We start from the raw sequence: 12,781 nt of genomic DNA, 5'->3' as shown, positions 1-12,781 counted from the left end.
AAGAGAAAGGCGAGCGGTCGTAAAAGCATTGGTGAATTCAAGTGTCACAAAAACACATTACATTACAATAACAGCACTGAACAAAATACAGTAATCTAAACTCTCATTTGACTAATGGCACACGTGCTGTCTAATGAGATTCAACGAGATCTACAGTAGTATATATATATATATATATATATATATATATATATATATATATATATATATATATATATATATATATATATACACACACACACACACACCCTAAAGAAAATCGAATTATTTATTTTTTCTAACTCTCATTTGACTAATGGCACACGTGCTGTCTAATGAGATTCAACGAGATCTACAGTAGTGTATATATATATATATATATATATATATATATATATATACACACACACACACACACACACACACACACACACACACACACACACACACACACCCTAAAGAAAATCGAATTATTTATTTTTTCTTTGAGCATAGACCCCGCCTCTCGGATGAAGTCAGTTGGGATTGGCTTTTTAAATGTCAGTAACCTACACTTATAGTAATACGTCCAAAAGTTGCACCATCTCCAGCAAAATGCGAGAAAGTAGCCCGAGAGCACAATTGAGCCTACCCTGTGTGATTTACATCGGTAGTGATCTTTTGTTAGTGTGATTGATTTGCGTGTGTAAATTTATAGGTGAAGTGATTTGTCATAAAGGTCTGGTTTAGTAAAATAGGCCCTTATGAAATTCCCCACTAAGAAGCTCAGCTGCATATCAATATGCATTTTCTCAAAATCCTGTTATTTCAGGGACCACTGTGGACTCTCCTTTCTTTGAAGGAAGGTAAAAACTATTTTGTCAATGTGTATTGAAATACATTGCATTCAATGCTTTTTTTTTTTCAATTGGATTGTTTCTTCATCATTGAAACTCAGCTATTCAAGATTCCACATTCGTTAATTAAGTTGCAAGTCAAGTCATGGCATGTGTTTTTGTTCTGAGATATTGGTTTAAACATCAATATATTAATCACATACACATATCCAACTTGATTTATTGAGACAAATATAGATATTAATTTAACCATTTTCAAACAGCCACACTGTTGCCATTGTCAAATGAAAAATATCAACATTGTCTTATAAACTGGTGCAAAAATAACTTTAATAAATCCTTAGAAACAAATCATGAGTCCAGCCTTCTCCAAACATTTTATATTACATTAGGTAAAAGTGGCAGTCGTCTTACAAAATGAGCAAGCAAATGAGAATTCTAAGAAAGTTGGAGTGTATATACTTACAATATAAACAAAAATAGCAAAACAAACCTGGGATTAATGGCTATAATAACAACATTGCTTGAAACAACGTATACAATTGGTAAAAATCTATAAACTTTTCAAAACTATGTCATATCTTACTATCACTTTGACTGTTCACACATCTGTCATAGAACATGGGACAACAATCAAGTGTAAAACAAAATTAGCCCTCAGTAATTCCAGAGACCAGTCATAATGATCTACACTTTAGGACGCCAGACTTCACTGCATAATCACATTTGATAAAGTGCTGCGGTGACTATTATCCACTCATTGACTGATTACACAGTAGGCTTATAATATGAAACTAAGACAAAAATAATCATACAAATAATAATCAACTGTGCATTCATCTTTAATTCTGAAGCATTTCAAAAGTGAATAAATTAAAAAATAATAATGTAAAAGCATCAACATTTTATCTCACACCTCCCGGATTTACACTTTTACAAGCATGGAAAAAATATCACATCATATGTAGGGTTTTGGTATCAGGAATTAAGAACACAAATCTATTTGAAGGCGTCTCTGGTGTTATTTGGTTATATAAGGCAAGCAGTGCAACAAAAGGCTGAGCTACGAAGGCTTGCTCTCTACCAGGAGTATGGAAACCAAATCTGACAAAATTGAAACTTGGGAAAAGGCAAAAAGATGAACTGGGCAAATTAAAACTTAAATAAGATACTGTGCAGCAAATATGAAATGTATGTGGGAAAATGGAAAGATACAAATAGTTCTCTTTTATAAATAACAAACTAGGTTAGGCGATAACCAAATCTAATTTTACAAGCTGCATTTAGATTCACGTACTTATTAATCTTGTGCTCATCAATTCTCAACCTGGCAGAAGTGCTTCCTAATACATTACATCAAGAACCAGTTTTGGCACAAGAAAATTGAAATTCCAAATTACATCATTAACTGTAATGTAAAGTGAACCATATACTGACTGTGGTACAAAATAACCTATAGTTACTATACACCAATAGAACAACAGTAGTTTTGGTACATTTCAAAACGGCAGTGTTCTCAAACGCTGTAGGGTGTTGTGGTCCTCTTAAATGTTCAGCTCACATTTAGGAGAATGGTTAAAGGGGTGAGGGGTAAAAAATTAAATTGGTTGATGAAATCACGGCAATAATCACATTTTGGCTTTTTAAGTCATTCAAGAGAATGTCCTTTACTTCACAGTAAACCTTCCTGTTCAAAGCTGGAGGGCAGGGGAGAGAAGGAAAAGGGACAAAACTTGACTCCAGTTCCACTGTAGAATTTATTCTGAAACTCCACCCTGAGGGAGGAAAATTTGATTTGTATTAAATAAATCCATGTCAGTTTTTCATGCAATTATGAGAGCATCTTACCAGTGCAGTCGAAGGGCATGGAGGAAAGCAGACAGGCCTTCCATCACCAGCAGGATGGACACGGTGAGAACAGCAAACAGGCCAAACACGGGCACTAAAAATAAAACCCCAAGAATTGATTCCATTCGTAGTCCTACTCGCATCACCATGGCCCAAAGCACCTCAGATAGCTCTGTGCAAAAAGAAAAGAAAAAGCCTCATTATGCAAAGTGTGATTTGTACAGTCGACCCCCACAGCCCGTGAATAGTAAAAAAATCAGAGCATAATTGTCACCCAATCAAATGTATTAGTAAGAAAGAAATCATCCAAACCACCCACAAATTATTATTATTTTTTTTGTGATCATTTCGAAAGTTGCAAGGTTTACAATCAGGCTACTACATGCATAAAAAAATGTAGGCAATCATAGGAATATGATTTCAAGCGGCATCTTGGACCGCCAGCGTTAACAGTGCCGCCCTGGCATTTAGGCACAGAATTACTGTTCACACTGCATTGTTACAGTGGCTTACAATATTAAGTAAACCTTTTAGCACCAAAACTTATGCCTCGTTTTTGATGAACCTGCACTGGCCGGACTGCAAGGTTTTATACTTACGGGCATGTGCCAGACTCAAAGCCCAGAGCCTGAGGTAAGATGCTGTATTGGAAATGCATCCCAGGCAGTACTCTATAGTGTGGATGGCCTGGTGCAAGAACTCATCAGCAAAGTCAAACTGTTTGGACAAAAAAAAAGAAGAAGAAGAAGCTTATTGGTTTAGCCAAGACTGTGTTCGAGTACAGTAAAGTAATCCTGCTGACCTCCTCTGTGTGTTGCTCCCCGCTGGAGGAGAGCTCACTGTGACTGCTGCCCTCCTCCATGTCATGAGCTCGTAACAAGAAGAGCTCCTCTTCACTGTTATGACGCACACGCTCATACCCCTAAGAATATATAACACCAAGACAGATTTGCTTATACACACTTTATTTTGACTGGCAAACAAGCGCTTTACTCACCCTGTACAATCTGAGCCGGTGACTTCCGTTGTGAAGCCAATAGAGGTAGAGTGGTTTCCCAAGGAACAGAACGGGCACGGAGAGCACAGCGATGATGACCAGAAACTTCTGCAAGCCGCTCTGGGAACAACAACATTCAGCTTCATTTATAAAGATTTTTTTTTACTTAAATCCATTTTACACATCTGCTAAAACACTTTCTCCTTCTATGGGTATGTAATATTTAATCAATCAAAAGCTTTACCCATCAATCCATTCTTTAACCACAAAATAAAAACCAAATTAGACCAAGGTCATTTTTTTTACCAGGGGTAATCTGGCCACACCATATACCAAACTCTCAAAATAAAAGCCTCTCAGAGCGAGTAAATTACATTATATTTAGACAAATATTATGATTTTTTTTTAATCATCTTTCAGTGAGATGTTGCTTATACTAATAAATAATGTCTTTATTAAAAACTTTATTTTATATGCAGATTGTTAAAATACTAAGAATTTACACTTTTTTTGCTTGGACTTTGCTACTCAAAACTCTTGCCTTCTAATTAGAGCTGTCAAATGATTAAAAAAAAAATCAGATGAATCACATTTTAGAATTTGGATTATTCATGATTACTTAATTAAAAAGGCTTTTTTTTATCAACATTTATTTCCCGCCAAATTTTAAGAGCACCTTTTATGTGTTAATTCTTTCAACATTTAATGTTATGACGACATCCAAAACATTTTGATCCACTGCACTTTCATCCTCTTCTTTTTTTAATAAAAAAAAAAAATGACCCCAGTTGTTTGACATTAACAAATATTCTGAATGTCATACGCAAACGTTTATTAAATGCGTTACTTTAATGCATGTAGTTATGTTTATTGCTCAAACACAACCTTTGCTACCTTTAATGTAACCATCCGCTGTCAAGATAAAGGATAATATGTGGTTTCAAAATTAATAGTGTGATTAAGGTGCGTTAATGTGATAGTTTTTTGTGATTAAACAATGAGTTAACGCTTTAATTTTTAATTAAACAATTATTTCCTATTGTCTCAGCACTTCTCTAAATTTGGGTATTTGGGACACAAACGTGTAGTCATTGTGTAGATTTAATTGCCACAGATGCTTATTTCGATTTGCTGTAGAACCATTCAAGTGCCAGACGGAGACTTTTATAAAGAACAAATTCAGTATCGGCAGTATTTATCCACTGGGTGCAATTTTTGGGTGAAAACAGGGACACTTGTTCCTCACCTGTCCAGGGTAGAGGGGCTGCACTGAGTCGCCTTGCATGAGGAACATATTTATGAAGTGAATAAGGATGCTTGGAGCGTGTCTGGAGTTCTTGACAGAGAAGAAGAGCCACTTGTAGAGTATCATGAACACCAGATATCCAAAGAGGCACAGCAGGAACAAGATCTCGGGGAGGAATACCAAGTACAAATTGTACTTTCTCCTGAAGTGCCTGTTGTCATAAATATGAGTGAGGTCAAAAATTAAGTCCTATAGTTTGCGTTTATCTGATGTCAAAAATGAAAATACTTACAAGTGATTAAAAGTGCTGAGGATCACCCCAAAGCTCATGTGAATGATGCCCAATATGACTGACATTTTCATCTTGTAGGAGTTCAGAAATGTAAGACGGTTTGAAGCCAAGTTCCAAATCTTAAGACAAAAATAATAATTGATTAAACACAAATAGCAAACAGCATGAAACCGTTTCTAGTCAAACGTTTTGATGGCACATGACAGCTAAATCAACAATAGCAGCAGTCTAATGACATTCATCATAAAAGCTGTACATGACAATGTTTTTTATTGTGACTGCAGTGATTGGATTATTAACTAAATATCCTATTACCAAATCGTTTATCTCCATAACATGTTCAATTATTTTGATATCAAGTGTGACAAGACTTCTATTTTTCACTCACTGGGTCAATTCCGAGAGGGTATGGACCCCTGAAAACTCCAGTGACATTTGGATCCAAAGTAAGAAAGACATTCCTCTTGACATCGTCATCGCTATTTGGAGAAGATTAAACCACCATCGTGAGTTGAAAACAGAATATTTGACTCTTTCAGCACATCATGCAAGCTTTCCTGGATTTGTTTACTGAAACACTTACGTCCACACATTAGCTTTGAACATGGCTTTGACGCTCCATCCAGAACCAAAGATGTTAATGGATTTGGAGAAACAATCATTGTATATCAGGCCGGTGTAAACAGAGAACACGCCCATCATTAGGATGATGTAGCGACCCTCAAAAAATGTGTTCCAGATCTGTATGTGGACACCAAATCACCCATTTAAATCTCAGCCTTATCAGGATACAGGTTATACTTCTAAAGCAGGTTGAAAAGCAAGTTACTTACCTCATTCCTGGTGTTCTTAAGTTTGCGGTTGTTCTCACACAACACCATCCAAAAAGCAAAGGCAGCCATAAGAAGACCATGACCCATGTCTCCAAACATCACAGCAAACAGGAAGGGAAATGTTATGATTGTGAAAGGAGCTACAATAAAGAGTGGGGAAGAATTAGGAACAACACTTTAATAATTCTCATACTCATACATTTCCATAGATATGATAAATATTTGTCAAATGCATGTGTTTACACAGCAAAAACTGTCCCAGCAAAAAATAAAAAGGTAGCCACTTACCAGGATTGACTTCTCTGTATGTCCCCACTCCGTAGGCATCCACAATGTTCTGGAAGCCAACAGTGAACTTGTTGGACCTTATCAGGGTAGGGGGAGTGTCATTGGTGGGGATGCGATTGACAAAGGAAGGAACTGTTGATCCACTTTTTCTCTGTCAAATAAAATTCATATCACCAATGTTGACATGAACAGTCATGGGAGTGATGGCATTGTGAATAAACAGCATTGGTGTCCCCCCAGTAAAGTGTAATACACAGCAATTATTTTTTCAAAAAGCTTACTTTTATTTTATTTTTAAATGCTGAAGGTTAATTTAATTACTAGAACATTGATACAGTTTTTATCAAGCAAGCAAGATCTCTAAACCAAAAGGAAGTCTTTTTTTTTTTTTTTAAGTTATTCATGAGAGAACACAAGACAACCACACAAGTGATAATGATTGGCTGGGGTAGAGTCAAGTTTCATTGTAAGCCAATCAAAGGTAGAGAGGTGGGCGGGTGTTGACGCAACCGAAAGGAGGAATAGTTGCACACACACACACACACACACACACACACACACACACACACACACACACACACACACACACACACACACACACACGCAACAAGCTCACACAAGTAGGGGATGGATGTTAAAAAATAAACAGCTGCAATAGTGAGTAAGTGAGTAAATTTACAGCTAAAGTAACCCTTTGAGCTGGAAGTATAAATGTTACTTTTTTTCCGTAACCCAAATGAAAAGAATTGTACATGATAAAGGTGCTTCCCCAAGTCAAGTCAACAAGTTGAGTAATTCCAACCTTAGTGGCCACTGGCCATAAATGCAAAGGGAGAAATGTACTGCGACACAAACAAAACAAATGAAGCTGAATTTTTCTTTTCTTTTTTTCTTGTGCTGTGGAGGAGGACATGCTGCAGTTCACACCAGTCATTCAAATCACTAGTTGACAAAATACCGGTCGGAGTAGACAGACATTCTTGAAAATAAGGTGCAACATCAATTGCCTTATTTTTATGGCTGCACTTTATAAACACAGTAAATCTGTCTATAATAATACATTACTTTTGATTGGTGGCTTGACAGACTTTGCCCCCTCATCAACATATTTGAGTACATTTATTCTGTTAGTAATTTATTGTATTAAGTATTATTTGTGTTTCAATACAACACGGGTTACCGACAAGAAAAAAATGACAAAAGTCGAATTGCATGAAAGATATTTTACCAGCACATGCCTGTTTTATTATCTCATTAAAAATACATTAAAAGCACTTATGTTGGTTGAAACTTTTAGTAGTATCGTATACAAAATGAATTACTTGATTTTGTGCCGACAGTATGTTTACTTGTTGTGTCAAGTATCAAGTATGCTCAAAAACCTGATTTAACATTTAAAGGTTTTTCCAAAAAAAGTAACCAGGTGATTATTTTTCCTGGTAACTAATTACCAATTCAATTAATTTAGGACTATAATCACTTTTTAAAATAAAAAACATTTGTCCATCACTTAACTTAATAACAAACTATCATTGACATCTAATAACAGTCCGAAAATGACAGAAGTGTGAAAATGAGTAAACGTGAGCTGTATAATCTAAAAAGTCAGTAGTGGTTTAAGAGTTTCCCTACCGATGCTTCTTCGAGTGCTCTTCTCAGGGTGGGAAGCTCATCAACAGCACACCAGACTTCCGCAATAAGACACTTGTTGGTGACGTCAAAACTACACTGGTTGAGAATGTAGTAAATAGCTTTCATCTTCTTGACCTGTATGACCCAAGTGTACACTGATTCTGAGGCCTTGATCAGGACCTGCTTCAGGTAATCTTCAGTTCTATGAAGCACCTGCAAACAACAACATCAAATCAGACTTTTGTGAGTTGCTTCATAGCATTGCGAGCAAGACATACTAGTAGTTTACATTTTTCTGACACTTGATACTTCCAGCTATAAGTTTGATTGAACAAATACAATCAGAGGGGATATAGTTCAAGTCGGTGGACACAATTTTGAAAAAAAGGCAAGCCAAGATCTCATGTTGGTCATGTGCTACAAGGAGTGAAAGCAATTGGATTTTTCAGTCACAGCGTCTTAAAGCTGGCAAACGATTTGCGAAGCAGTGACCCGTCCTGAGAAACTTTCCTGACTCGCTAACTCAGAGAAAATTGGTTAATCGATTAAAAGACACTCTTTGTGGCCACTTTTCTCTCTGTACTGGGTGTACTCACTGATGCGATATTTAAACATGCCCCAACGTGCACATGGTCTGAACAGTATATCATGTTATTTCTGTTTTTAGTTTTTTTTAAAGGGGGTGTATTCAAATATACCATCCGTTTCTTGAAAACGAATTGCATATTATCTTTAATCGAAAGGGAAAGGAGGCTTTTAAAACGGTTTAAAATGACTTAGAATGTGGCCTAAGTACTTGTGCATTTTTACATATTTTAACATTTTCATTGCATCTACTTTTTGCTGTTAACTATGTTGCCAAGCAAGTACATTAAGAGATATTTAACTTCTGCAGATTAAATTTTAACAAGATGACAACAAATTCAGGAATACACAGTGAACTTGAGTTCTGTAACCAATTGAACCAGTGCTTGAAACAAATGAAGACATACAGTGTGCAGGTCCTGAATGCGAGTACTTAGTCCTTGCACAACGTCGTTCCTCTCCTCATTGCTACTGGGATATGGATACACATGACAGTGATAGCTAAAGAGGGGGGAAAAAACAGTTATGACTAGATGTGGATCTTCCCTTTCTACAGCAATCGAATATAGCAGTGTGGAATATTACCAGTCACAGATCTTCTTCACTTTCTGGCCAATTTGTTCTCCCCAGTAGGAGATTAGGAACACCACACTTTTGGTGGGCTCACCCTATGAACAGGCAAAACGGCTTCATTAGGAATATGAGCACCATAACATAAAAAAGAAAGAAAGATTCCATTGACTTTGCAAGATGAAGCCTATCTAAAATGACTCACATTCACACTGATGGCCAATTTAGAGTCTTCAATTTGGCCACCACAACTGAGAGACAGACGTGCTAACCACTTAGCTGCCATGTAGTCCAGATAAGATTCAATTAACATCATCTAAAACACATCTGGATTATACTGGTTTTACACATTTTAGAAATATGCAGTACAGTATGGTTCAGATATTGTATTTCATACTTCCGTACCCATGTTTTTGTGCTTGAAGTAAATTTGGCAAATCCAACATACAAAAAGACTTCAGTAACCAGACCAATGTTACTTCATTTTAAAATGCCACAATACAATTATTTTATTATGGATTAGGGCAGGGGTGTCAAACTCATATTAGCTCATGGGCCACATGGAGGAAAATATATTACCAAGCGGGCCGGATCAGTAAAATCATTTGAAAACAATTTCCGTCAATTATACGCAGATTTTCGCTATTTGTGGGCCAGCCCTACAATACGGGGCTCAACTCTAATTATATTGTTCCATAAAATAACATGAAAGCAAATGGAACTCAGCAACACTTTGCCTGTGTGAGTTCCGGATGTGTTGTAACTACTCGTTTTGCATATATATTGTTCCCAGAATGTATTGTGTGGCACAGTTCATGAACTTATAAGGACATTAATCCTTGTCATATGTGTTTATGTTACCATTGTCGTATTTAACACGTTTATGTCGGTCTATGATTTTATTTATTTATTTTTAACAAACCGTAAATTTAGGTGGTGTGTAAAATATTGTGAAATTACGAATTTATATGTTTTGATTGTGGCCATTTGATTAATTGGTCCAACTACAATTTTTTTTTTACTTTACAAAATCATCTCGCGGGCCGGATTAGGGGGTCAGAATAGCATTCATAGCTTCATAACTTTAAGAAATTAAAATGTGCAGGTAACACAGCAAGCAAGAGCCAAATTGAAGACCTACAGTGTCAGGATCTTCAAGATACTCCTCGACTTCAGCGTAGCTGAGAATGGTGAAGCCTTTACACACTCTCCAAAGCATCCGCTCAAAGGCTTCGATCTTTGCCCTCTGGATGAGCCCAGAAATGAAACTGTGAAAGAATGAAGACAAGACTCACAAACAGCCCAAGAAGCCCAACCATGCAAGTACATTACTTATCCATCTATCAGTCCATCCATTTGGTAACGGAATAACCAGCCAATTGGCATTATCTTATTCAGCCCACACATGACCCTATTGAGGACAAGTATAAACGAATGGATGGAAAGATTTTAAAATGTACATAAAATCTCTGAAGCAAACTACAGACAGAAAGACCACCAAATGATTCCCGAGCGCGGCTCCTGCTGCTGCTCACCACTGCCTCAGGGAAATGGTCAAATGCGGAGAAAGAATTTCACCCCACGAAGGAGAGTGTAACAAACAGTGGTACTTTAACTTTGTCTTAATGTGAGAGCACTTTTACAATGAACTGGAACTATTCACCCACATTATTAGCAAAACCATGACTCAGTCGGTGTGTTCCTACACCAAAACATGAACTCAAACCGGCCTAACCACTTACATAAACAGTATGTAATATAACAAGCCATTTTCATTTTACCCCAGTTTGGCTCCTAGCCTCTGCATACTGCTGTAATCCATCGTTGTGTCTTTTTCTAGAAAAGGAAACTCCTCATATGCGACTTGCACCTGCTCTCTCTGTACAGTAACCAACGGATGGGAGAGAAGAAAATGTATGAAACGGCAGATTACATTCTTCTGTATTATCAGGCTGTGTGTTAATAAACAAATTGCAGTGTGGCATGCATAAGAAAAAAGGAAGTGTGCACAATTCCAGTATGACCTACTTACCTCAGCGCTTCTCTGAACAAATTTGCAAGTGATGCGCAGCATGTGTGTGTACTCGGTGAGCTCCAGCAGATTCTTCTGCAATCTCTCTTTATTCCTCATGACCTCCCCTAACTCTACTTCCAGTCTCTGTAATTGTTCCTGGAAGAACACATGCATATACACAAATAGTGTCATGCTGACCAGGAGTAGAAATGTGTAACATAAAGGCTCTGAACATACCATTATACCAATCACATGTTTCGGTAAAGGAGCCACTGGATTAACATCTCCGTCTGGCAATGAAATGTCAGCTTTCTTGATTTCTCTCAACAGATAGCCTGTTGACAGTAAATGAGGCAGTTCAAATCCCGTATTGAGGCAATTGTGTATTTTACCCAAATGTTATTACCAGCCTTTAAAAAGCATAACACAAGCAGTCATACAAGGGAGTTATTATCTACTCTTGACTGAATTAAGAGCTCCGTTTAGTGAGAGCTATCATATTCAGCTCAATGAACACAGGATGGTATTTGTCATGACAACAGTCACCGGCTTTATATTGAATTCAATGAGAAGAGTCTTTGTTCTTTATTGTATTACTACTTTCTATGCAATTATAGCTTATCGAGGCTTCTGCCTTGGACCAAATCACTGCATTCATGCTTTCAATTTACACAATTAAATCACAATCCCATCATATTGGCTTTCACCCAAACCGTTTGGAATTCTGTTACTGATCAATACTTACCAAGTATCCTCTCCATCACTTCACATCTTTTGATTTCATTTACATATTTTCGTTGAAATGCATTAACCGTGGGATTAAGCTGAAACAGAAGACACATGCACATTGCACAAGCATTAACAGCTATTGCAGCTGGGCATAATGTAATTTAACGAGACACTTTTTCTTTCGTGTTTTAATTTGGAAACAGCTGCGAAGACTAGCAAGTAATGTGTACGTTACGGTCATGCTTAAATGGGACCTTTTCCAGAATATTAACGTCAACTGCTTCTTCGGTACTTACGTCTCTGAACTCTACAATGCCCAGTTCTCCTAGATCAGCGATGCAGTCATATGCTGATCCAGACTGGAGGAAGAGTTGGGCCAAACACATTTCTTCACCCCGCAGCAGAGATCCCATTCTGACAGCTTGCTGATATCCTTTGAGTTGTGGCTGCTTATTGTTAGCAAGCTAACAAGCTTCGACGACAGTTACCGTTCATTAAATTTCAGCCACCGTCCCAAAAGTTGCGTCCTGTTCATCCAGTGTCATATTTTGAATCCTGTGGTAGAAATACAGTCGACTTGCTTGACGTCCATACGCTATCCATACACAGGTTCTCTCTGTCGTCAGCTAAAGGCTAGTAATCGCTATACGCCTTTGTTATTACATATAAAAAGAAAGTTCCTTTCGCAGATCAAATAGATAAGGTGAGCCCACACATATTTGGGTCACTATCAAACAGCAAGAAACTTGCACGTTCTTCATAGTTTTAGCAGAGGTCGCTAAGTAGACTTACCACGTCATTCCATTTTGGAGTCTGCGCATTGAGCACCTTACGCTTGAGATGGGCTACACGTGATCGGGGAGAATTGTACACAAAAGAATTAATGCGAATAGAGTTTTAGTTTTTAGACAAAAATATGACTGCAATTAAAT

General features: G+C 37.2%; 1 protein-coding gene across 2 annotated transcripts; it reads right to left on the bottom strand.

Annotated features, from left to right (window-relative positions):
- Positions 1-1,126: 1,126 nt before the first annotated feature.
- atp6v0a2b (ATPase H+ transporting V0 subunit a2b) lies at positions 1,127-12,709 on the bottom strand. Of its 2 annotated transcripts, XM_086076316.1 has the most exons (21): positions 12,642-12,709; positions 12,146-12,404; positions 11,866-11,944; positions 11,358-11,455; positions 11,139-11,276; positions 10,888-10,985; positions 10,248-10,374; positions 9,122-9,204; positions 8,944-9,037; positions 7,952-8,164; positions 6,320-6,470; positions 6,032-6,171; positions 5,782-5,939; positions 5,587-5,677; positions 5,199-5,317; positions 4,907-5,117; positions 3,661-3,780; positions 3,466-3,585; positions 3,263-3,380; positions 2,664-2,835; positions 1,127-2,590 (listed from the first exon to the last, which is right to left on the bottom strand). In XM_086076316.1, exons 2-21 carry the CDS (start codon positions 12,260-12,262, stop codon positions 2,488-2,490), a joined length of 2,550 nt encoding a protein of 849 aa, XP_085932442.1. In that variant the 5' UTR covers positions 12,263-12,404; positions 12,642-12,709; the 3' UTR covers positions 1,127-2,487. The 2 variants fall into 2 exon arrangements, with proteins under 2 accessions (XP_085932442.1, XP_085932441.1); XM_086076315.1 differs by having other exon boundaries at positions 12,146-12,669.
- Positions 12,710-12,781: the final 72 nt, after the last annotated feature.

The sequence above is a fragment of the Leptonotus elevatus genome, chromosome 5 (assembly GCF_054856555.1).
Source record: "Leptonotus elevatus isolate MCC_2025b chromosome 5, RoL_Lele_1.0, whole genome shotgun sequence".
NCBI classification, from domain to species: Eukaryota; Metazoa; Chordata; class Actinopteri; order Syngnathiformes; family Syngnathidae; genus Leptonotus; species Leptonotus elevatus.
The sequence above is the reverse complement of the archived record's forward strand: the minus strand, read 5'-3'. Positions and strand labels throughout refer to the sequence as shown.

Excerpts from the sequence above, each read along its gene's own strand:
- atp6v0a2b (XM_086076316.1), bottom strand. The coding sequence starts at position 12,262 with ATGGGATCTCTGCTGCGGGGTGAAGAAATGTGTTTGGCCCAACTCTTC. Across the intron at positions 9,038-9,121 it reads GTGAAGAAGATCTGTGACTG|CTATCACTGTCATGTGTATC; the intron begins GTAATATTCCAC and ends CCCCCTCTTTAG. Across the intron at positions 5,678-5,781 it reads TTCAAAGCTAATGTGTGGAC|CGATGACGATGTCAAGAGGA; the intron begins GTAAGTGTTTCA and ends TTCTCCAAATAG.